Source organism: Megalobrama amblycephala, linkage group LG18 (genome assembly GCF_018812025.1).
Source record: "Megalobrama amblycephala isolate DHTTF-2021 linkage group LG18, ASM1881202v1, whole genome shotgun sequence".
NCBI classification, from domain to species: Eukaryota; Metazoa; Chordata; class Actinopteri; order Cypriniformes; family Xenocyprididae; genus Megalobrama; species Megalobrama amblycephala.
The window spans coordinates 33085372-33107935 of NC_063061.1; the positions used below are offsets into that span (position 1 = coordinate 33085372).

The 22564-nt window shown below is 36.0% G+C and overlaps 1 protein-coding gene and 2 long non-coding RNA genes across 3 annotated transcripts; 1 reads left to right on the plus strand and 2 right to left on the minus strand.

Annotated features, from left to right (window-relative positions):
- Window positions 1-6295: 6295 nt before the first annotated feature.
- On the minus strand, window positions 6296-7481 carry LOC125253364 (gastrula zinc finger protein XlCGF8.2DB-like). The gene is made up of 2 exons (XM_048167309.1): window positions 7414-7481; window positions 6296-7241 (listed from the first exon to the last, which is right to left on the minus strand). The coding sequence occupies exon 2, from the start codon at window positions 7234-7236 to the stop codon at window positions 6442-6444; it is 795 nt and encodes a 264-aa protein (XP_048023266.1). The 5' UTR covers window positions 7237-7241; window positions 7414-7481; the 3' UTR covers window positions 6296-6441.
- Window positions 7482-7487: 6 nt separating this feature from the next.
- Window positions 7488-10798, plus strand: LOC125253366. Its single transcript, XR_007181422.1, has 3 exons — window positions 7488-8608; window positions 9156-9212; window positions 10679-10798. It is a non-coding gene; the product is annotated as an uncharacterized LOC125253366 (long non-coding RNA).
- Window positions 10799-11702: 904 nt separating this feature from the next.
- LOC125253365 lies at window positions 11703-21961 on the minus strand. Its single transcript, XR_007181421.1, has 5 exons — window positions 21761-21961; window positions 16229-16399; window positions 13617-13676; window positions 13205-13330; window positions 11703-13118 (listed from the first exon to the last, which is right to left on the minus strand). It is a non-coding gene; the product is annotated as an uncharacterized LOC125253365 (long non-coding RNA).
- Between the last annotated feature and the right edge of the window lie 603 nt (window positions 21962-22564).

The window sequence follows — 22564 nt, forward strand, 5'->3', positions numbered from 1 at the left end:
ATTAATTAAGCCACTCAACAAGTACAAGTTTAATTCTGTCTTTTATTGATGTAACAAATTACAGAAGATGTAAGTAACCATAAATACACAAAGACTTAATATAATATTATTAATTACAATAATATTAGTACATCACAATCACATGATATAGATGAAGACAGTTGACAGTTTCTCTCCAGTATGGATTTTTTTACTGTGGCTGATGTAGTGAAGCTCTTTCCACGGTCAAAACACATACAGTATTCTCACAGAAGTGAGTACACCCCTCACATTTTTGTAAATATTTTATTATAACTTTTCAAGTGACAACACTGAAGAAATGACACTTTAATACAATGCAAAGTAGAGAGTGTACAGCTTGTATAAGTGTAAATTTGCTGTCCCCTCAAAATAACTCAACACACAGCCATTAATATCTAAACTGCTGGCCACAAAAGTGAGTAAACCCCTAAGTGAAAATGTCCAAATTGGGCCCAAAGTGTATATTTATGTAATAATTTGTGTGGCCACCATTATTTTCCAGCACTGCCTTAACCCTCTTGGGCATGGAGTTCACCAGAGCTTCACAGGTTGTCACTGGAGTCCTCTTCCATGACGACATCACGGAGCTGGTGGATGTTAGAGACCTTGCGCTCCTCCACTTTCAGTTTGAGGATGCCCCACAGATGCTCAATAGGGTTTAGGTATCCTCAGCTTCTTTAGCAAGGCAGTGGTCATCCTGGAGGTGTGTTTGGGGTCGTTATCATGTTGAAATACTACCCTACGGCCCAGTCACCGAAGAGAGGGGATCATGCTTTGCTCATTCGGTTCCCTCAATGAACTGAACAGGACATGAACATCTTGGATGACATGGGGGTGAGTAAATTATCAGGAAATTTTAATTTGAAAGTGAACTAATCCTTTAACACACCTGCTCCCCATTCACACCTGAGACCTTGTCACTAATGAGTCACATGACACCAGGGAGAGAAAATGGCTAATTGGGCCCAATTTGGACATTTTCACTAAGGGGTGTACTCACTTTTGTGGCCAGCAGTTTAGACATTAATGGCTGTGTGTTGGGTTATTTTGAGGGGACAACAAATTTACACTTTTATACAAAGTGTGAGGGATGTACTTACTTCTGCGAGATACTGAATAGTAGTCAACATTTTAAGTAGATCAAAACCTTTCATCAAAGTTGTCCTAAAACCTTCTTCTTAGGTCAACTTAGGATGAATTTTTTTGATCCAGTTCAAATGTTGACTACTGTACTTTGAATGACATAATCTCACACAATACAGTAATCATAATCGTGCTACCGTTTAACTACAGTTTAATGAATTAGGAGACATTTTCCTCATGTTGAGTGCATTTGTTTTCAAGGTCATTAAAATAAATAAAATGTAACATCACGAATGAAGAGACATATTTCATTAACAAGTCCAATGGTTTTATTTAAACTTCACATGGTTTCAGCAAAACTTACCATTTTCATTAAAGAACACCAAAAGAAAAAAAAAGAAAAAGAAAAAAAACATTATTGGCCATACTGACCCTCTGGCCATACTGTAGCTCTCCAGTGCCAGCAGCACTCATGCAGCCCTGGACCACAACACTCCCACCACCATGCTTGACTGCAGGCAAGACACACTTCTCGCCTGGTTGCCGCCACACATGCTTGACACCATCTGAACCAAATAAGTTTATCTTGGTCTCATCAAACCACAGGACATGGTTCCAGTAATCCATGTCCTTAGTCTGCTTGTCTTCAGCAAACTGTTTACAGGCTTTCTTGTGCATCATCTTTAGAAGAGGCTTCCTTCTCGGACGACAGCCATGCAGACCAATTTGATGAAGTGTGCGGCGTATGGTCTGAGCACTGACAGGCTGACCCCCCACCCCTTCAACCTCTGCAGCAATGCTGGCAGCACTCATACGTCTATTTCCCAAACACAACCTCTGGATATGACGCTGAGCATGTGCACTCAACTTCTTTGGTCGACCATGGCAAGGCCTGTTCTGAGTGGAACCTGTCCTGTTAAAGCACTGTATGGTCTTGGCCAATTGCTGCAGCTTAGTTTCAGGGCAATCTTTGTATAGCCTATGCCATCTTTATGTAGAGGAACAATTTTTTTTCAGATCCTCAGAGAGGTCTTTGCCATGAGGTGCCATGTGACCAGTATGAGAAAGTGAGAGTGATAACACCATTGTTAGTCCAAGGATTAGTCCACTTTCAAAATAAAATTTCCTGATAATTTACTCTCCCCCATGTCATCCAAGATCCTTCAGTCGAAAAGAAATTAAGGTTTTTGATGAAAACATTCCAGGATTTTTCTCCATATAGTGGACTTCAATGGAGCCCAAATGGTTGAAGGTCAAAATTACAGTTTGAGTGCAGCTTCAAAGGGCTTTAAACAATACCAGACGAGGAATAAGGGTCTTATGTCATGTCAACAGGTCAGGTCAAAGTTTGAACTAATTGTTATATACTTGCACTAGCATACTGTATATGACAATTTAGTTCAAACTTTGACCTGTGGAGGGCAGTAATACACTTAGCAGTGTCTACACTGCCGGAATTCTAATAGAGAAGAAGAAGAGAGCTAGTTCAAGATGAGCATTTATGGTTAAAATGTATAAAATTTGTATTTATTTTTTTAGAAAATGAGTGATGGTTTCTCTAGATAAGAAACTTATTTCTCATCTGGGATCGCGTAGAACGCTAAACCGTTTGGAGGCCATTGATGTCCTCTATATGGAGAAAAATCCTGGAATGTTTTCATCAAAAACCTTAATTTCTTTTCGAATGAAGAGAGAAGGACATGAACATCTTGGATGACATGGGGGTGAGTAAATTATCAGGAAATTTTAATTTGAAAGTGAACTAATCCTTTAACACACCTGCTCCCCATTCTGAGACCTTGTCACTAATGAGTCACATGACACCAGGGAGAGAAAATGGCTAATTGGGCCCAGTTTGGACATTTTCACTAAGGGGTGTACTCACTTTTGTGGCCAGCAGTTTAGACATTAATGGCTGTGTGTTGGGTTATTTTGAGGGGACAACAAATTTACACTTTTATACAAAGTGTGAGGGATGTACTTACTTCTGCGAGATACTGAATAGTAGTCAACATTTTAAGTAGATCAAAACCTTTCATCAAAGTTGTCCTAAAACCTTCTTCTTAGGACAACTTAGGATGAACTTTTATGATCCAGTTCAAATGTTGACTACTGTACTTTGAATGACATAATCTCACACAATACAGTAATTCATAATTCGTGCTACCGTTTAACTACAGTTTAATGAATTAGGAGACATTTTCCTCATGTTGAGTGCATTTGTTTTCAAGGTCATTAAAATAAATAAAATGTAACATCACGAATGAAGAGACATATTTCATTAACAAGTCCAATGGTTTTATTTAAAGGTCCCATTCTTCGTGATCCCATGTTTCCAACTTTAGTTAGTGTGTAATGTTGTTGTTAGAGTATAAATAAAATCTGTAAAATTTTAAAGCTCAAAGTTCAATGCCAAGCGAGATATTTTATTTAACAGAAATAGCCTACAATGAACGGCCTGTATTGGACTACATCCCTCTACTTCCTTCTTTAATGACGTCACTAAAACTGTGTTTTGACTAACCTCCGCCCACAGGAATACACAAAAAAGGGGGCGTGGTCTTGTTGCGCTCCCACGGAGAAGAGCAAGAGTTGCGTTTGTAAAGTGTGTTTGTCGCCATGTCGTCGAAACGCTGTTATTTTCATCCCGCAGTCCAATCACCTTTGTTTGGCCTTCCCAGGGACGCTGTACTTAGAAATCAGTGGTTACAATTTATGTTTAACTCGGTTCCCGAAAATTATAATCCACATGTTAAACTATGTGCAGCACATTTTACTGAGGACAGCTTCCTCAATCTCAGTCAGTTTAATGCCGGATTAGCACAAAGATTATTTTTGAAAGATGGAGCAGTTCCCTCTTTGTCTGGAGAAGGCGTTGTTTGTGGACCACAACCGGTAAGTGCATTTTATTATTTACGTTGGTGCGTTTAACAGTTTCTGTAACTTATCACACAAAGGGCAACGCTGTTTAGCTTTGTTAACTAGATGGCAATTGAAACTTATCCGACCAAAACTTTTAAAAAGTGTAGTAATTCAACCGGACACCATCGATTGTTGGTGTTTGTTATGATCAGTTTAAATTATTTGTTGATTATATCTTTTGTTTACTGTTTAACCACATGCTGGTTTAGCTGCAGCCACGCGAATCATTGTATCTATGTTTACAGGCCTATGTAACGTTACCTACTGTAAATAAACAGCTTACCATTGTGACACATCCTGTAAACAGACGTGTTTGCACAGGTTCTACTCGATCCTCTTCATCTATGTTCTCCGGGTCTGATTCCGGCTCAAATTGATAGGGTAAAATTAAAGACATGTTTACAATAACACTGAGCGCATGCATCTCCCCGTTATGGTAAGAGGCGTGACCTTTCCGGGCAAGGAGCGCTAAGCTGCTGTCGAATCACAACACAGGAACCGCTGGCACAATCAGAACTCGTTACGTATTTCTGAAGGAGGGACTTCATAGAACAAGGAAGTCATCAGCCCGTTTTTATGACAGTGGAAACAGCGGTATACAGATAAGTAAATTATGTGAAAAATACTGTGTTTTTTTACACGCGAAACATGAACACATGTTATATTGCACACTATAAACACAATCAAAGCTTCAAAAAACCACGAAGGTTCTTTCTCCGGTTCTTTCCGGGATCGCGTTGACCATTTTATTCCGGTTGTCATCGCCATCAAGGTCAGGCTGTGATGTCACTTGATTTAACTTGTCCGAATCCCCAACATTGAGTGACGTATTGCGCTTTCAATGTTTTATTAAACAAATAAAGCATTGCAACATTGTCCTTCACCTGCAAGCCTCCTCCTGTGAGTGAGCAAGAGGGATTCAGACGAGTATCGTGATGTTAGCAGCTGATTGGCTGAAGGCAGTGAGCAACAAACACCGATTGGTCACAGACGAAGTTGAAGAGACATTTGAATTCCGAGAAACTACTCAACTCATATTTTTTTTGCATGCACTTGTGCTGCTGGTGTGCTGTTTAATATAGACGTGTGTGTACGATTGTAGCATGATTCATTTCTGCCAGTGTAAACTTATTAATCAAATTTACACACTTGCAAATTGTAGGCTACAGTGCATATATTTAAAAATGGGCTTTTAACACATCAGTCATACATTTTAACACTTTCTGAAAGAAATATGCACAAGTAATGAAATGAATTCCAATAATTAAACTTAAAAAATATACTCAAATTTACATTTAAAACACTACAACTTCATGGTATTAAATGTATTTTTTAAATATACTTTTTTTTTTAATATACTTTAAGTGCATTGTTACAATTACTATTTTGAGCATACATTTTAAAATATATTTTAAAGTAATATTCATATAAGCACACTTTAAAAAAATACACAGAAAGTTCATTTTAAGTTTATTTTTTTAGATTTTTAGAAAATTATTTTTAGAAAATATACTGGATTACATTTATTTTAAACTATTAAAAGTTGTATTGTGAAAATATGATGCTAATACTATACTTGTTATATATTTAAAAATGGTACACTTGTTAGTATGTTTGCAATGTACTATTGAAAAGGGAATATATTTAAAATACAATAAAGTATACTTTTTTCCACCAGGGATGGCATGGAAAGGGTTTCTCTTCATTGTGGATCCTCATATGATTCAAGTTTAATTTAGTTGCGAATCTGTTTCCACTCTGAGAGCAGGTGTAAGAACATTTATCTCCTCTTCTTTGAGTGTTTTGTACTAAAAGTACTTTGTCATTATGTCATCAAATCTTGGCCACTCTGTGTGAATATACATTTTCCCAAACTCATCTTGTATATTCATATCTGTTTCTATAATTAAAGTTATTTTACAGCTCACTTTGTATATGTGGGTTTGTAGTTTTAATGTTCAGCAGTTATTAATAAAGTATCAAGAATAGACAACCTGTTTGTTTCTCTGCATCTTCATCAAGAATCAAAGCAATCAGATAATTAATTAAGTTAATTGTTTAGCAATTTTACCTTATAAATGACCGAAATCCATCTACAGTAAAATTCATTTAATCTCTTTACCACTTACACAGACATTTAATTTCATATTCTTATATTGCAAATACCTGATTAAGTATGAATTTAAAAACATCTGGTGCAACACACTTGATCAATGTTACAGCGATGTTTAACCCCTTGATTTCAGGTAAATTCATTAAATAAGTCACATAAGTTTTATTCCATTTTATTTTGTAAAGTCTCAAAATGTACAGAGTTTCTGAGTGAGCGATTTTACTCTGTTGAAATTCCAGGTTTGCCAAATCTGATTATCAAATTATTTACTTGAAAGTGATGGATGTGAACTTGAACTTTGCTCACTTAGACAACTTCGGACATTGCTTTTTCTTATGAGTCTGTAGACTAGATATACGGGCATAACTCTTCCCACATGAAGAGCACTGGTACGGCTTCTCTCCAGTATGAATTCTCTGGTGTGTTTTTAAGGTGCCCGATTTAGTAAAGCTCTTCCCACAGTCAAAGCACATATAAGGTCTCACACCAGTATGAATACGCTCATGCTCTTTTAAAAACTGCAGTATTGAAAAACTCTTTCCACAAAAAGAACAAAAGTGAGGCTTCACAGCAGCATGAACTTTAAGGTGTCTTTTTAAGCCTGATGAAAAAACAAATGTTTTATCACACTGATCACAGCTGAATGACTTCACTCCAGAGTGAGTGTGCAGATGATTTCCAAGAGTGCTTTTGCGATTGAAACTCTTTCCACACTGAGTGCATGTGAACGGTTTTTCTCCAGTGTGAATTCTCATGTGATTATTTAGGTCTCCTTTGTAACTGAAACTCTTTCCACACTGAGTGCATGTGAACGGTTTTTCTCCAGTGTGAATTCTCATGTGATTTTTTAGGTCTCCTTTGTAACTGAAACTCTTTTTGCACTGAGTGCATGTGAACAGATTCTCTCCAGGGTGAATTTGCATGTGTCTCTTAAGGCCTTTTTTACGTGTGTAACTCTTTCCACACTCAGAGCAAGTCAAAGATCCTTTGACTCCAGTTTTTCCAGCTGGTTGTTGTGTGAAATTCTTCTCAGTCTTTGAAACAGCGTTTTCATCTTCATTTGTGAAATGATGATGTCGGACTTCATTCGCTTCCATCAGTTCTAAAATCAACATATTAAATTCTCACAATTCAATTTAAGAAAGACGAATGAGAACAAGATAATTATACAGGAAGTGAGCCTTAATTTAGCACAAATCTAGTCCTCTATATAGATTTTAGATGTATTGTTCTGTCAGGTTTCATCATTAAAGAGAATGAAGGAAAACACCAACCTATTTGTTCCTCTGTCTCTTCATCTTTTATTCTGCAGGGTTCTTCCTTTAATCTCCATCTTTACATAAGTATCTAAGTAGTTTCTCCTGGAGTAATTCCTCCTGCTTGCTGCTGCTTCTTCTCCTGTGAGAAGATGGGAATATTCCCCAGCATTGAGTGGCTGTGGGAGCAGCTTCACTGACTGAAGCTGCTCATTTAGCAGATGATCATCACTCTCAATTATCCAGCTTCTATCAAATACTTGTTTATAAGCAATTCCCTGATTACTACTCTTCACAGACTGCTTACGCAAACTGTTAGGGTTTTGTTCAGTTTAGTCTTTGTTTTCATTACGTTCACCTTGTTTGCTCTTCTTCAGTTGACCCAGTTTTCTTGTGTGTTTGATTAGTCATTTAGTTCACCTGGTGTTCATCAATTATCTAATTAGTTCCCTCATTAGTTCTTGTATACGTACTCCTTGACTTGTTCACTCTTTGTCCTGTCACTGTTAGTTTTGGATGTGTTTGCCTACCTTTTGAGTTGTTAGTAAACCTTTAGAGTTCTTTGGAAACCTATTCTCCTGCTTTCTTCAGCCTTTGTACTAGTGATGGCGAGATGAAGCCTCATGAAGCATTGAAGCTTTTCAGCCAAGTGGTTCACAAAAAGGTTCATTTCTTGAGGCTTCATTTGCTCACAATACCACCTGGTGGTCAAAGAGTGTAAAACAAGTAGATACATTACAGATGACCCGATGTGATCTGTGATACACTGTATTTTGCGGCAGTTATGGCCTAGAAATAACGGTGAAGAAAAAATCAATTTCCACAAAGACTTATATATTTATTTGAATGTAATGTGTATTTTCTGGTTGTATATGATTGTATAACATAAGTGTGTAATAAACGTATTGGCTTCAAATGAATGGGGCTATCAAATGTGTGTAAACAAATTCTTTGGTCATAACAGGCAGGAGGGGCGATATTATTATTCTAAAACCACAAATTCTGAGGGGATCCCATGGTTTATATGTCTGTCAAAATGTCGCGTCAAGATTTGAACCACATCCAGTCGAACCATTCGAACCAGTCAGGCAGAAGCGAGGCTTCGAACGTCATCAATGACGTCATTGATCTAAAGCGATACAAGCCTCGATATGCGCTTCACTGAAAGCTTCCGGGATTTCTCGACACACGCTCCGAAGCCTCGGCACAGACCGTAACATCACTACTTTGTACACACCATTACACAAACAATGATAGCATTTTAAGACAGTTATTTAGCTTAATAATACAACAAAACAATATACAATATTTGGAATTTTAAATTTGTGGGAAGTAGGAAGTATGGCGTATGGCGTGGAATAGCTTTTGACACGACTCTCGCTCTTCTCCCTTTTCCCATTACATATCAGAAAGGAATTTATTTTCAATAAAAAATAAACATATTTGAAAAGTGGAAATAAAGTGCTTAATGAGTGTTTAACAATAAATGATTTATTGGGTAGGGTTAGAGGTAGGTGTAGGGAGGACTTTATGGCCCAAATAAGGCAGCATCCATTTAATATAATTATTTACACTATTTACATAACAACTATTTGCACTTATTACAAAGAACTGCTGTTGTCACTTATTTTAAATAGAATCGCTGTTTTCACTTGCACAGCTATTTCTAACAAAATTTGCCATTTTCATTCAATGTAAATACCATCTAATTGTGCTAGCACTTACAACAAATAGCCGCTGCCTTTTTTTCTCTCCTATAGGTGACTTCCCGGGCTCCATAGTCTCTTCCTGAATCAAGATGGACTCAACATGATCAGGTGGTTGAAATGAAAACAAATGGTGCCATCTGGGGGAAAATATGTGGCGCTGCAAACCATTAAAAACTCAAGTTATTCTGAGGATCAAAACCACACACAAATTATTTTCTATTATAAATTCTGTTTATCGAATTTTTATTTGATTTTAAAGTCCTTGTTAAATGCTTAAAGGTACACTATGTAACTCTTGGCGCTCTAGTGGTTAGTAAACAAAATTTAATTCATCTTGTGGAAGAATATTAAAGCCAGAGCTACTTATCTCTGTTTATGTAGCCTATATGATAAGTCACACAAGTACTGGCTTTTGATATTCCTCAAAGGCTGTCTAAAACAGTCTGAATATAAACACTGTAGGCGTAATTTGTGGGTGGGACATGAACTGTCAATATCTTAAAGGATTAGTTCACTTTAAAATGAGAATTACACCAAACTTTACTCAACCTCAAGCGAGCCTAAGTGTATATGACTTTCTTCTTTCTGATGAACACAATCTGAGTTATATTAATAATTATCATGATGCGTCCAAGCTTTATAATGGCAGTGAATGGGGGCAACAAGTTTGAAAACATGTTAAAACGCAAAATGCAATTAAAATGCAAGTTTTTACAGAGCTTTATTTATACTTTTTAATGCACTTTAAAATAAACATCTAAATGTTAGTTCAGTAGTCCCTATGTAACAGAAGACAATTTAATTGTGGTGTTAATTAAGGGATAATAACCAGTTTAGCTTACTCATTTTGTAATCACTGTTAGGATTTCCTAAATTGTAAGTTTAATCTACATAGTTCTTTTCCCATGGTTGAAAAATTAATTGTGAGATGATACGTTTCAGAAGACTTCAGAAGACTATCATCTGGATCAACATGCACATTCCCAAATTTCTAAATCCTAATTATTGTTAATATGTAATTCATTTTTCCAGGAGCTCATTGCTTCTTCAGTTAAATTGCTAACAGTGTTTGTAAATTAATTGCCTAAATTATTACATTATTTGCTAACTGCATTCTTTAAATTGTAATGTTGACATGCATTCTCTGTAAAGCTGCTTTGAAATAATATGTATTGTGAAAAGCACTATACAAATAAATATGAATTTAATTGAAAATATGGATATTTTTCTTACACAAACGCATCGCTTCGCTTCAGAAGGCCTTTATTATCCCCCTGGAGCCGTGTGGAGCACGTTTATGATGGGTGGAGGCACGTTCTTCAGCTTAATACTCATTGGTCCTGTTCACTGCCATTATAAAGCTCATATGTGTCAGGATATTTATTAATATATCTCCGATTATGTTCATCAGAAAGACAAAAGTCATGGCTTAGGGTGAGTAAATCTTGGGGTAATTTTCATTTTAAAGTGAAATACTCCTTTCAAGGTAAAGAATTTGTGAAATCTTTTCAATATATTTCAAATGGAATTCTTACTGTCAGGTGGTTCTAACTGGATGCTGTTGCATCTTACAGGTTTCCATCCTTCACCAACAGGAGATTCACCAGTCATGATCAATTCCTGATGTTTATTTTCCATACCATGTGCTGGTCTCTCTCTGCTGTGTTCAGGAAAATACATGATGCAGTGCAGGATTCAAACCCCTTTAATGTGTGTAGTGAACATGAAATTACATTTTTCTGTTAGTATTGGAGTTATTCATGTAATGTGGCATATTTACTTGTCAAACTGTTATTTATGGCTCATTAAAGTGACATGTAATAGCTTAAGTCTTTATTAGTCAAAATTGACTTGTGCTAGGATGATGCAAACACTTTATTTTATGTTGATCAGTTCCTGTAGCTCAAAAAGTAAAGATGACTTGCAAGGCCAAGGTCATAATTCTCAGGGTAACGAATGATCTGATAAACGTATAGCTTAAAAAAAAAAAAAATAATTAATGCAACCAATTTAGTTAAACATCAGTTTCCATTAAAGATGCAATGTGTAAAATTTGGGAGGATCTATTGACAGAAATGCAATATAATATACATAACTATGTTTTCAGTGGTGTATAAAGACCTTACATAACGAACCATTAAAAAATGTTTTTATTATCTTAGAATGAGTCATTTCTTTCTCATACACCGTTGGTCCCCCATCCATTATGCACCAGCATGTTTCTACAGCAGCCCTTAACAGACAAACACTCTACAGAGCATGTTTCGTCACTATGTCTAAATCGTTCATGTTTTTAGAGGCAGCTTGCATCGTCACTACATTGAATATGCACAAAGTAGTAGTAGTAGTAGTAGTCGTCTGGTTTATTGGAAGCAGAGACTGTTCTTAGTGTAGATTACTCATTTTGTAATCACAAATTGTCAAATTTAATTTACATAGTTCTTTCCACAATGCAGTTTTCCAAAGCAGCTTTACATAGTTTTCTCAACTATACAGTGCTGATGCTAGTTAGCTAGGTTTAGTACAAGTCAAGAGAAAAGTGAAAGTGACATGGGAAGTGATCAGTGAATAGTGAACACACACACACACAAACACCCTGTGGCTCTCATTGAGCGATTGGGGGTTCAGTGTGTTGCTTGAGAGCGTCTCAGTTATTTCATGCCTGTACTGAGATTCAAACCGGTGACCTTCAGGTTACCAGTCTGATTCTCTAGTCATTAGGTCACGGCTGCCCTGAAGTCATATATTAGGTAAATTCAGCTCATATGAACTAAAGGATATTGATCAAACAGTAACCCTCAAGTTGTTGATGGTAGCCATTGACTTCCATAGTAGGAAAAACATGGAAGTCAATGGCTACCATCAACTGTCTGGTTACCAACATTCTTAAAAATATCTTCTTTTGTGTTCAACAGAAGAAACTCATATAGGTTTGGAACGACATGAGGGTGAGTAAATGATGATAGAAATAACAGTTTTGGGTGAACTATCCCCTTAAGTATCTGTAAGGATATTACCATATTGATTGACGAGGCGATGCAGGCAGTGGTCATAAAGGTTTGCAGTCTAACTTGCTATGATTGAGGTGTTGCGATGACATCGATTTTTGGCTGTTGTCCAGTTGAGCGTTGGCAGCAATTCATGCTATATGAAGTCCACCGTAGTTCCTGAAGTAATGCATACTCCCTTCGTGAACTGGTGGATGCAGGCTACAGCCAATAGTTAATGTTTAGCTACACATAACATTGAGTGGAACATCTTGCTAGACTGAAGCTGACAGAATTAAATCAAAATAAGCCATCAATGGTTAAGTAAAAATTGTCAATTAGCACTGCATTATAATATAACATTAAGAATTAAGATTCTTATGAAAATACCCGAGATGGCTTGAAAAGCACATAAACCATACACTCTCACAATCGTGTGTTTATTTCCTGTTGTTTTATCAGTCAAAATATTTCTATCTGCTATATTGAGCTGTGAAAGCTGGATGCCTTTGTCCATATAAAGGATTTCTTGTAACCTCACAAAGTATTATTATTTCTGAGTCTTGGATTTTTTGGCATGAGGGCGCCTCCGGCTACCAGTATGAACGAAACACATATTACATGAGTGTTTTTAGTGCCCCATTATGCTCACATCACCCCATTTTGGGTAAAAATGGGGCAGGGGTTCTCTATAAAGAAATTTGAGGTAGAGTTGGATTAAAGCCCTGAGGCACTGTGTTTTGTAATTAGCTCTGATGAGAAGTGTACAGGAGTTTTTTGTTATTTGAGGTAACCTTGTTGTAAAGCGTTCAGAATCACAAAATAATATTCCCCACTACACCCCAAAATCACAACATTTTGCTCCACCACTTTTGAAGTTGTGGTGCCACCCTTTTAGCACCCTCTTATCTTCAATTACGATTTCACATTGTACTGTAACTTGATGTGAATTGATGAAGAATCAGCTCTGGACAGTAGAGAGGAGAATGGGCAGGCAGGCAGGGGTCAGAGTCCTGGGCAATCAAATCTGAATTGTGAGACGAGAATCAATGTCAGACAGATAGGATGGTCAGGCGAGGGGCAAACAGGACCAACAGGGAAATCCTAACTCACGATCAGAATCAGGCAGGTGTTCACTGGTGCACAACTCCAGCACCAGTAACAGTCCAAATGGTCAGCAGCAACAGAATTGTCCGAGATCAGTGGATTCTAGAGAGGAAACGGCAATTGGACCGCAAACTGGGCAGAGAAAACATATGTGAGATAAAAAGAAAACAAAACCAAAAAATAACAAAACTAGACAAGAAAAAACCTACAGATGAACAACAAGAAACACAGAACACACTGGCAGAGAACAAAGAGAAAGGAAGCACAGATACAGCAGAGAAATCAAGCAATGAGGAGAGACAGGTGAGCTCAAAAGAGCGGAAGTGCTGATTGCGAAACACAAACAGCTGTGCACGAACACACATGGAAAAGACAGAAACACAAACAAAGAAAGAGGAAAACAGAAGGAAGATCAAACCCTGACAGTCGTTACAGTTGATGTTAGCTTGGTCCATTTTAATGAAGCAGCCACCGCGATCTGTCATTAAAGAGCGTCAAACAAACACTCATTGTTTGAATTGCACAATAAAACTGACATAAAAATGCTTTATCAAAAATAAAATAAAAAAAAATCAAAACAGGGGAAATGTAAGTTTCCTGCCTTTTTGAAGCGTCTATTTACACTAAGTGCAAATAGCGTCCCATGTTGGCAAACACTATTTACACTAGCTCTGCCCACCAATGTCTGGTTGGGCCACTCAAGTTTTAAAAAAAAGAGCTGCAGAGCAGTGTTAATTTTGGCAGCTATTTTTGATTTAGTCTTAGTCTTTATCTTCAGACGAAAATGCTCCTTAGTCTTAGTCTCATTTTAGTTATTTTAGTCTTTCATATTTTAGTCTATTTTTAGCCGACGAAAAGTCACATTTTTGTCAAGTCTTAATCATTACTTTTTGTCAAACTACAGTTACCAACATTAATTTTGATAGCTATTTTATATGTAGTCTTTAGACAAAATAGTCATTATAATTTTTTTCTTTAGACCAATTCATTCAAGCTTATGAAATCAAGGTAACAGGCTGTGTTGACATTGCACTCTTATCAGTAGCACTTGTGCAATTGTACATATCCTCTTTCAGTGGTTCTCAAACTTTCTAGAGTGTCGTACCCCCTGAGGGATTTAACATCCTTCTGTGTACCCTCTGTTTTCCACTTAGACTGCAGTTACAATTTTCCATTAAGGAGATTCGTTCACGAAACACAGCTTATGTGCTGCTCTGCTGTGGCTTTCGTTGCAAAATAGAGCAAAAATACTTACAATACTGACAATACAGTATTTACTAATCACTTAATATCACCCTTTTGTTTGTTGAACTGTTGTATAAAATCAATATTCGGGATATTATATATTATATTCGGGCAATATTCTTGCTGGTATAATATGATCAACATTAAAAACATAATTCACAGAAGGGTATGTTTTGTATCGAAGAGCCGTAGATTATTAGATCGTAGATTGAATCTTAAATCTACATGCAGTCTGTGTTTATTGTTCTTCATGCTAGTAAGTGCTAAATCCCCACTTTCACAAAGGTAATGTTATCGTCGAGAACAGCACTAATGTAGCGCGATGCTGGCTTGTGTGAAGGTGCAGTTTTGAATGTCGTGTATATACGACATTTTACCTGCTAGAAATACATGTTCAGTTTTCATGTTATTGGAGTAGAATAAAATGAACGGCACTTTTCGCGTCAGTTTGAGAACCACTGCTGGATATCAGTCTGCTCTTTGGTCCCAGATTTAGTCAGTAAACGAGCAGCGCAATATAGACACTTTAATTTAAGTAGAAATCTCAAATGAAGAGCGATGAACTCCAGTTTACTTGTCTGTGTTTTCAGATCATCCGCGCTTCAGTGTAGAGAGGGCTCGTGTGTGGGGTTGCCAGATGATTGAAGATGCCAGCTCTGATAGGGGGTTTAAATTATGGAAATCTGGCGACCGTAAGCGTGACCGCTCCGAAAGGCAGTCTGTAATGTTTTGTCTCCTTTATTCGACAAAAACAAAAAGTGATTTCAAAAGAGTGATTTTGGTCATGTGTTTAGTCTTTTAGCCACATTTCAGTCTCGTCTTTTTTCGTCAACGATGTTGCACATGTAGTTTTAGTCACGTTATCGTTAAATGAAATTGGTGTCGTCTCTCATCGTCTCCTCTTAGTCATGGAAAAAAAGATCATCAACGAACATTTTTCGTCATAGTTGTCGTTAACGAAATTAACACTGCTGCAGAGTTAAACGTCTTCAGTGGCGCAGCAGTAGCGAGTGAGGCTCGCAAACCTGACATTTAACGTGATCAACACAGGTTCGAATCAGCCTTTTGCCAAGTTTGTATTTATTTTAAAGTAAAAATGAAAATAATGTTCTAAAAGTGGAAATAAACTACAAACGAAGTGTTAAATAATATTAAGTGTTTATTGAGTATGGTTAGGGGAAGGTGTAGGTTATTGAAGGTTATTTTCCCAATTAGCAGCATCCATTTAATAATTTTAATAATTATAAACATTAACACTGATAGATGCACAGTTAAAATAATATCTGTAATATAATATAAAGTATAGATAGCATCTAATTACTATTTACTCTTATTGCAAAGAACTGATACATGGTGTAAATAGAATCTATCACTATTTTCACCAAGTGTTAATAGCATATCGCTAAGAAAATGCTGCTATTGTCACTTAGTGTAAATAACCGCTTCCTTTTTTTTTTGCTCTATCAAATGATGGGACAGGTCACATAGGCTCTACCATCACCTTGTTTATCAGTTTCTTACAGTTTTTACCATGCATCAAGGACACATCTTCTGTTTTTCCCCATATTTTTTTTATAGCAATTTAAGTATAATTTCACCTTTTAACACTGACCAATTGCAGTTGCCATTTTATTAGGCAAAGGGTATTTCCTTATGATTTTATTTTTTGAAATAATTATTTTTGTTGTTTTTGCTTTTACTGAGATTATGAAAGTTGTAATTATTTCACGATCCTCTGTCATCATATGCATCAATCAAAATGTGAATCAATACCACAACTCTTACTGTTAGGCTTCTCTGATTCTTTGATGTTGTGTTGCACAGGATTCATTGCTTCAGCCTTCATTCTCTTCCACTGCCCTTTTTTTCCAGTTCCAGCTCCCTTTTATCCAGTTCCACCTCCCTTTTGTCCAGTTCCACCGCTCTTCTATCCATTTCTCCCTCTGTCTCAACTATCTGTATGATGTGACATTAAGATTGTATTAATTCATTGGGAAAAGCATGCTTTTATCCACTGTAAATGAAGAGTGAATTCACTGTATAGATTTTATCCGGTTCACAGGAACACTGCGGCCACAAGACACAGTGTAAAGTTTCAGGAGTGACAAACACATTTAAATACAGGAGTGAACATCCAAAATTCAGAGAAGGCCATAAATACATGTATCAGACATCTATCAATTTGATACCATCGTCTGTGCACAAAATGCCAAATAGCAGCCATTTCTATACTAATTTCTGATCAGGGTTACACTGCAGCCTATGATGAACACTAAATCATGTTGGTATGATACCAAAATTAGAGTGAAATTTCACAATTCTCAACACCAATTTTGATACCACAGCAAAAACGAATACTAGGCTAATAATGCAAGTAAAAATTTCTCAAGCAATTATTGAAGACAAGTAAACAGTCACTATAATAAAATAAGAACAACAACAAAAAAAGACAAGCAAAAGGGACAAATAAATACAATGTAAAGATACAAATGAAATAAAGAGTGCTGAGTTTTTTCAGGTAGGTCTACCAAACAGAAGTAAGAAATACAACAGAAACTGAATAAAGAAATCAAATTGTAAAATAAAACACTGTATACACTCTTAAAAGTAATTCAGGTGACTTGTTAACCACGAGCTTAAATAAATGCATAGATGCAAGTTAAAAATTCGAATTTATTATTTTAATTAAACCTTTTAAATTGCAAGCATTATTTTGTAGAGATCTGTTGACATAATAATGTTGATCATTACATCAACTTAATATTGTGTGTAATTTAAACTCAAATTTCTGCATTAATTGATTTTTTTTTTTTTTTTTTAGAAATGAAACTGAAATCGTTATAACTTCAGAAATTACGCAGTGGATTTCAAGTTCCCAGCATGCTTTGCATAGGACTGGATAAGGTAAATGTTGAAATGTTAAGTGTTATTTTATTTATTTATTTATTTTAGTGAAAGTAAAGATCTGTTAGTCTTTAATGCTTGCTGATATGTTTGACATTTAAAAGAGTTTTTGTAATGTTGATGTTTTTGTGGTTACCATTGTGTGTCTGTCATTTATTACTCACCCTCATGTCGTTCCACACCCGTAAGACCTTTGTTCATCTTCGGAACACAAATTAAGATATTTTTGATGAAATCCAATGGCTCAATGAGGCCTGCATTGCATTGCATTGCAATATAATTAACACTTTCAGATGCCCAGAAAGCTACTAAAGACATAATTAAAACAGATCATGTGACTACGGTGGTTCAACCTTAATGTTATGAAGCGACGAGAATACTTTTTGTGGGCAAAAAAAAACAATAACGACTTTATTCAACAATACCTAGTGATGGGCGATTTTCAAAACACTGCTTCATGAAGCTTCGAAGCTTTACGAATCTTTTGTTTTGAAGTAGTGGTTCGGAGCGTGTATCAAACTGCCAAAGTCACATGATTTCAGTAAATGAGGCTTTGTTATGCCATAAGTGTTTTGAAACGTTACAGAATTTCAATGGTTAACATGACTTTGGTTTGATACATGCTCTGAACCACTGATTTGAAATTTTAAAGTGTTAATTATATTTCTGGCAATGCAGGCCTCACTGAGCCATTGGATTTTATCTAAAATATCTTAATTTGTGTTCTGAAGATGAACGAAGGTCTTACAGGTTTGGAACGACATGAGGGTGAGAAATGGCAGAATTTTAAATTTTTGGTGAACCAACCCTTTAATCTAGTCCCAAACTAAAATGCATGTTTGAGCTGTTTTAACTGAAAGCAACTTGCATTAAAATATAAAATATGTCAGTGTCATTGTTTTGACATCACGATTTAAAAAAAAAAAAACAAGAGTCTCAATACAAACTCTTTTTTGGAAATGTCATATATTGTACATGACAGACTCAGGATTACTCCATGTGTTGTCCTGTTATATATATATATATATCATATATATATATATATATATACCTATGAAGAACAGGCGAATCTCAATATAATCAATAACTCTTACGTAATATAATAATGTATCTGCCTGCCAATGATTTGATAAACATAATGCCAGCCCATGTATCCCAACATTATGAAATCATTAGATCATAGGGCAGCCATATTGCTTTCAGGGGAGGTCTGGGGGGTAACAGTAATTGATCGATTTTTACTCTGGGCAAAGAATATACACTAACAGGAAGCGACAGTCAATAGGACGTTCCATTGTAACACCGGCGGCGCCCAGCAGCGGCCCTGCGTTTCCGCCATTTTGTGGTGAATTTGCAAGTCAGCAGTCCTCTAGTTTCTATGGCAATATCAGCTGCTTTGTTAAAAAAAAACATACATTAAAGCTGAAATCCAACCTGTTAAATGATGACAACACAGAATAAAATACTATCACTAGTGATCATCAAATCCTTTTAACAGTTTATTTGACAGACTTTGTGTTTCAGTCTTCCACTTTTTTCACAAAACCTTTGCTCTCTAGAAACCATTTTGGGTTCAAATTCTTTGAAGTTCAAGTAATAGCATTATAAACACTGAATTAATACCATTCATATGAAATTAAATTAAAGACATGCATCAGAAAAATTGGGAATGTTGGACAATAAATATATGAATATAACAGCTTGATTTTGCAGTGTTGTCTAAATGTCCGTTAAAGCAAAAGTGTCCAAAAGTAGTTAAACTGTGTCAGAAAAATCCGATTGCATGCTAATGCCAGATAACACTGAAGCAAAACACTGGTCAGGTTAAAGTGTCTGAGGGTAATTATTGCCGTTCCAAATTTGTATCACATTCACTGTTTAGTTCAAGCTGTACTTAGAATATTTGGGTATAATTTGTCACAGTTTACTTTAATTTTGCTATACTCACTTACATAAATCGGCTAACTATAGTGTCCTGCAAAACAGGCTAGTAAAAATATATTCAAAAATGTCAAAAAAATTTATGGTTTGACTGTTTTGTTGAGCTGAAACTATCCACAGACACATGTTTCCAGGGGACACCTTAGACTTTATTAATCCAGAGAAAAAACGTTTAACCATGGACACCTTTAGGCTGCAACAAGTGTCTGCACTAGATAGCCGCCAAAAACATGCAGAGTAGCATTTATAGCAACTTTCAACATGCACAAATGTATCTAATTTGATAAAACAGTGCTTAAATGCTTTACACATAATGCTAAACTGAAAAAAAGCAGAAACAGCGACTGTGGCATAATCAAAGTTCCGCTGCTCTCAATAAGTATGTGCATGTGTCACATTTTCGTCTCTCATTAGCAATGGCTCCTGCGGCCTATCGTTCTAAAAAAAACAACTCCCACAAGACTCGCCCTGCTCTGCTTCATACTACAGTAGCATTAATAATCTCATCCATGAACATGATTTCTGCCCGAGTCCCATCCTGATTCTTTTCCACTGGCTGTAGATGTGTATAAGACAACACATCCCATGATTCCACAAAATCAAGGATACGCGACTGAATAAGCGACCTCTAGCGGTGAAAATTTACATATTGTGCCAAGATCTGATAAATATTCACATATCTCTCTGATCACCCAGATGAAGGTTAGTTTTAAAGTAACCATAATTGGTATCCTAATTTAACAGATGGTGTTTGGTAACTAAGGGCCTACTTTGCATCAGCAACACTGACTCAACGTTGACAAACAAGTTATTTATAAGAGGACAACTGATGGCACCTGTATTCATAGCAACTAGTTTCTAACTAAATAATCAATTGATTGTTAATCATAAATGATAGGGGGCTACTGCTCAAGTATAGTATAATAGTTTTCAAGAACATTATGTAAATTGTAAGCTATTTAGCTAGGCTACCAAAACAGAAGGCTACCAAAACAAACACCAAAACTTAACATCTGTTCTGAACTCAACAAGTCTGGGCAAACTAGGTAAGCAGCAATCAGAGGCCACATTTTATGATGTCATCATCGTAGACTTACTTCCTACAAAGTATTTTATAGTATTTTAAAACTACAAAAATACAAAACACTATAGTATTTTGATACAAAATACAAACCAATTTTCATCAACCCTATAAAATACAAATTACAAAATACTATTTTGTATTTGAAATACATATCTGAAATACATGTATCAAATACAGCCCATCCCTGTATAAAACAATACAACATTTACTGTAGGATGAAAAGCCATACAATTTACTGGTAAAGGACTAATCCACTTCTTACCGCCGAAAAAAAACTGGTCTATATTATTTTTATTGTTTGTATTAGGCTTCATTATTTATGATCACTGTTTTGGCAGATATTGTAATATTTAATTTTCAGAGAGGGTGCGTTTATTAAGTCACTTCACAATACAATGCAAAATATATGAAGGATTCTATACCCATTTCACCTCTTTAATACCGCGTGGTTTATATACACCGGCCGCTGATTGGGCTACATTTCTGACACAGCGCCATCTACCGTTTCCAGGAAACATGTGTTAACCAAAAAGTTTCAAAGTGTCGCCTCTTGGGTTGAACTATAATCTTTGCTCTGGGTCTTTGTCCTTCAGCAGCACGGACTTGCTATCACCGGTATGCTAGTCAGAAAGTCCACACTTCGCTATATTCATCATTAGTTGCTGGACAGACCCTCTGATAACTTTTTTCCACCCATACAGCTCTATTAACTACCTCTTCATGCGTAGCCTACTGCTGTCTGTGAGTGTGTTCAGTGCGCATGCTCAGGGCAGGATTGAGCGCGAACGTTAGATACTGCAGGGTGTGGCCAACCAGAGTTTAATTGCCCTAAAAAAACCCCCCCCCCCCCCAAAAAAAAAATCCCCCCAAAATTGCTAGTTTTATTTCAATATAGCCAAAATAGCTCATTGTTGGAAAAACATTAATCAAAGTTGCAGAAACAAAAATTTGGCGACAAAATCCCTAAAATGGCAACACCGCAGCTTTGGAAACTTCTTCAAATTCTGTCAAATGTTCAAATTCTGTTCTTTCTTTTTTTTTGTGTTTTTTTTTTCTTAATTCGTTTTACCATATTCCTCACTTGGCATGTTTTAACTGTTCTGAAACACTCCAATTATTTTTGTAAAAGTGTTTTGCCTTTATTAATTTTTATTGTGTACGTTTTTAAAATAATTTGTCAGTGATGATATCTGACATTTTTACACAGAGCATCTGGTAAATGAACAAATTTAGCGTGGCTAAATTTCAAGTAACTACCAAATTGAAAGAAGATTTAATAGGTTATATCAAAACAACAATTGCATTATAATGTGAATTACTTAAGTTCATAAACTGCATAATTATGTTATCTGTGTCAAATGTTTAAATTAAAAATATATATGACTTACACTTTCTGTTCCCCCCATTTTCTTCTGGAAGTTGTTTTCGCCAAATCTGTAACAAAATATATAAATATGAATGTATTCCTCTTTGCGCACAGCTTCCCTGTCAAACAAATATATTTATTGAATAAAAAAACAAAATATCAGGGTGGGAGACTTTGCCGACGTCCGATGCCCTCCCTCCGCGTCTCCGCGTCTCGCGCAGCAGTGCAGCACATATCAGCATCAGACACACAAACAGGCAACAGCCCCTCCCTACTATGGCAAGCCGTTTTGACCTTTATTCATTCTCAGGATATCAATTCCTGATATGAGGAACTGACATTTCATCTAGTGACAATTGAATTCTTGACATTAAAAATTTGCATTTTTACTAGTAATGTAATTATTGATGGTAAAATTATGATTTTTTACTAGTACAAACTGTATTTCTGATATGTAAAAATTGGAATTTCAACTAATAAGAAATAAATTCTTGATATCAACAATTGAATTTGAATTGCAGTCTATGGTGACATTTTACTAGTGAAAATACAATTACCGATATAAAGAATTCAAGTTTTTACTAGTGTAAATGTAATTCCTGATATCAAAAATGAACATTTTAACAAGTGAAAATTAAATTGTTGATATCAAGAATTCATATCCTGAGAATGAATAAAAGTCCAAACGGCTTGCCATACCCAGCTCCATATGTGTTTTTCTTAGGTTGTGTGCTGGTGATGATGAACTAAAGACTAGCTACCAGTGCCTCGACTTTACAGCTAATTAACCAAAAGACTAATATAGTTAACTTGTGTCTTGCTAACA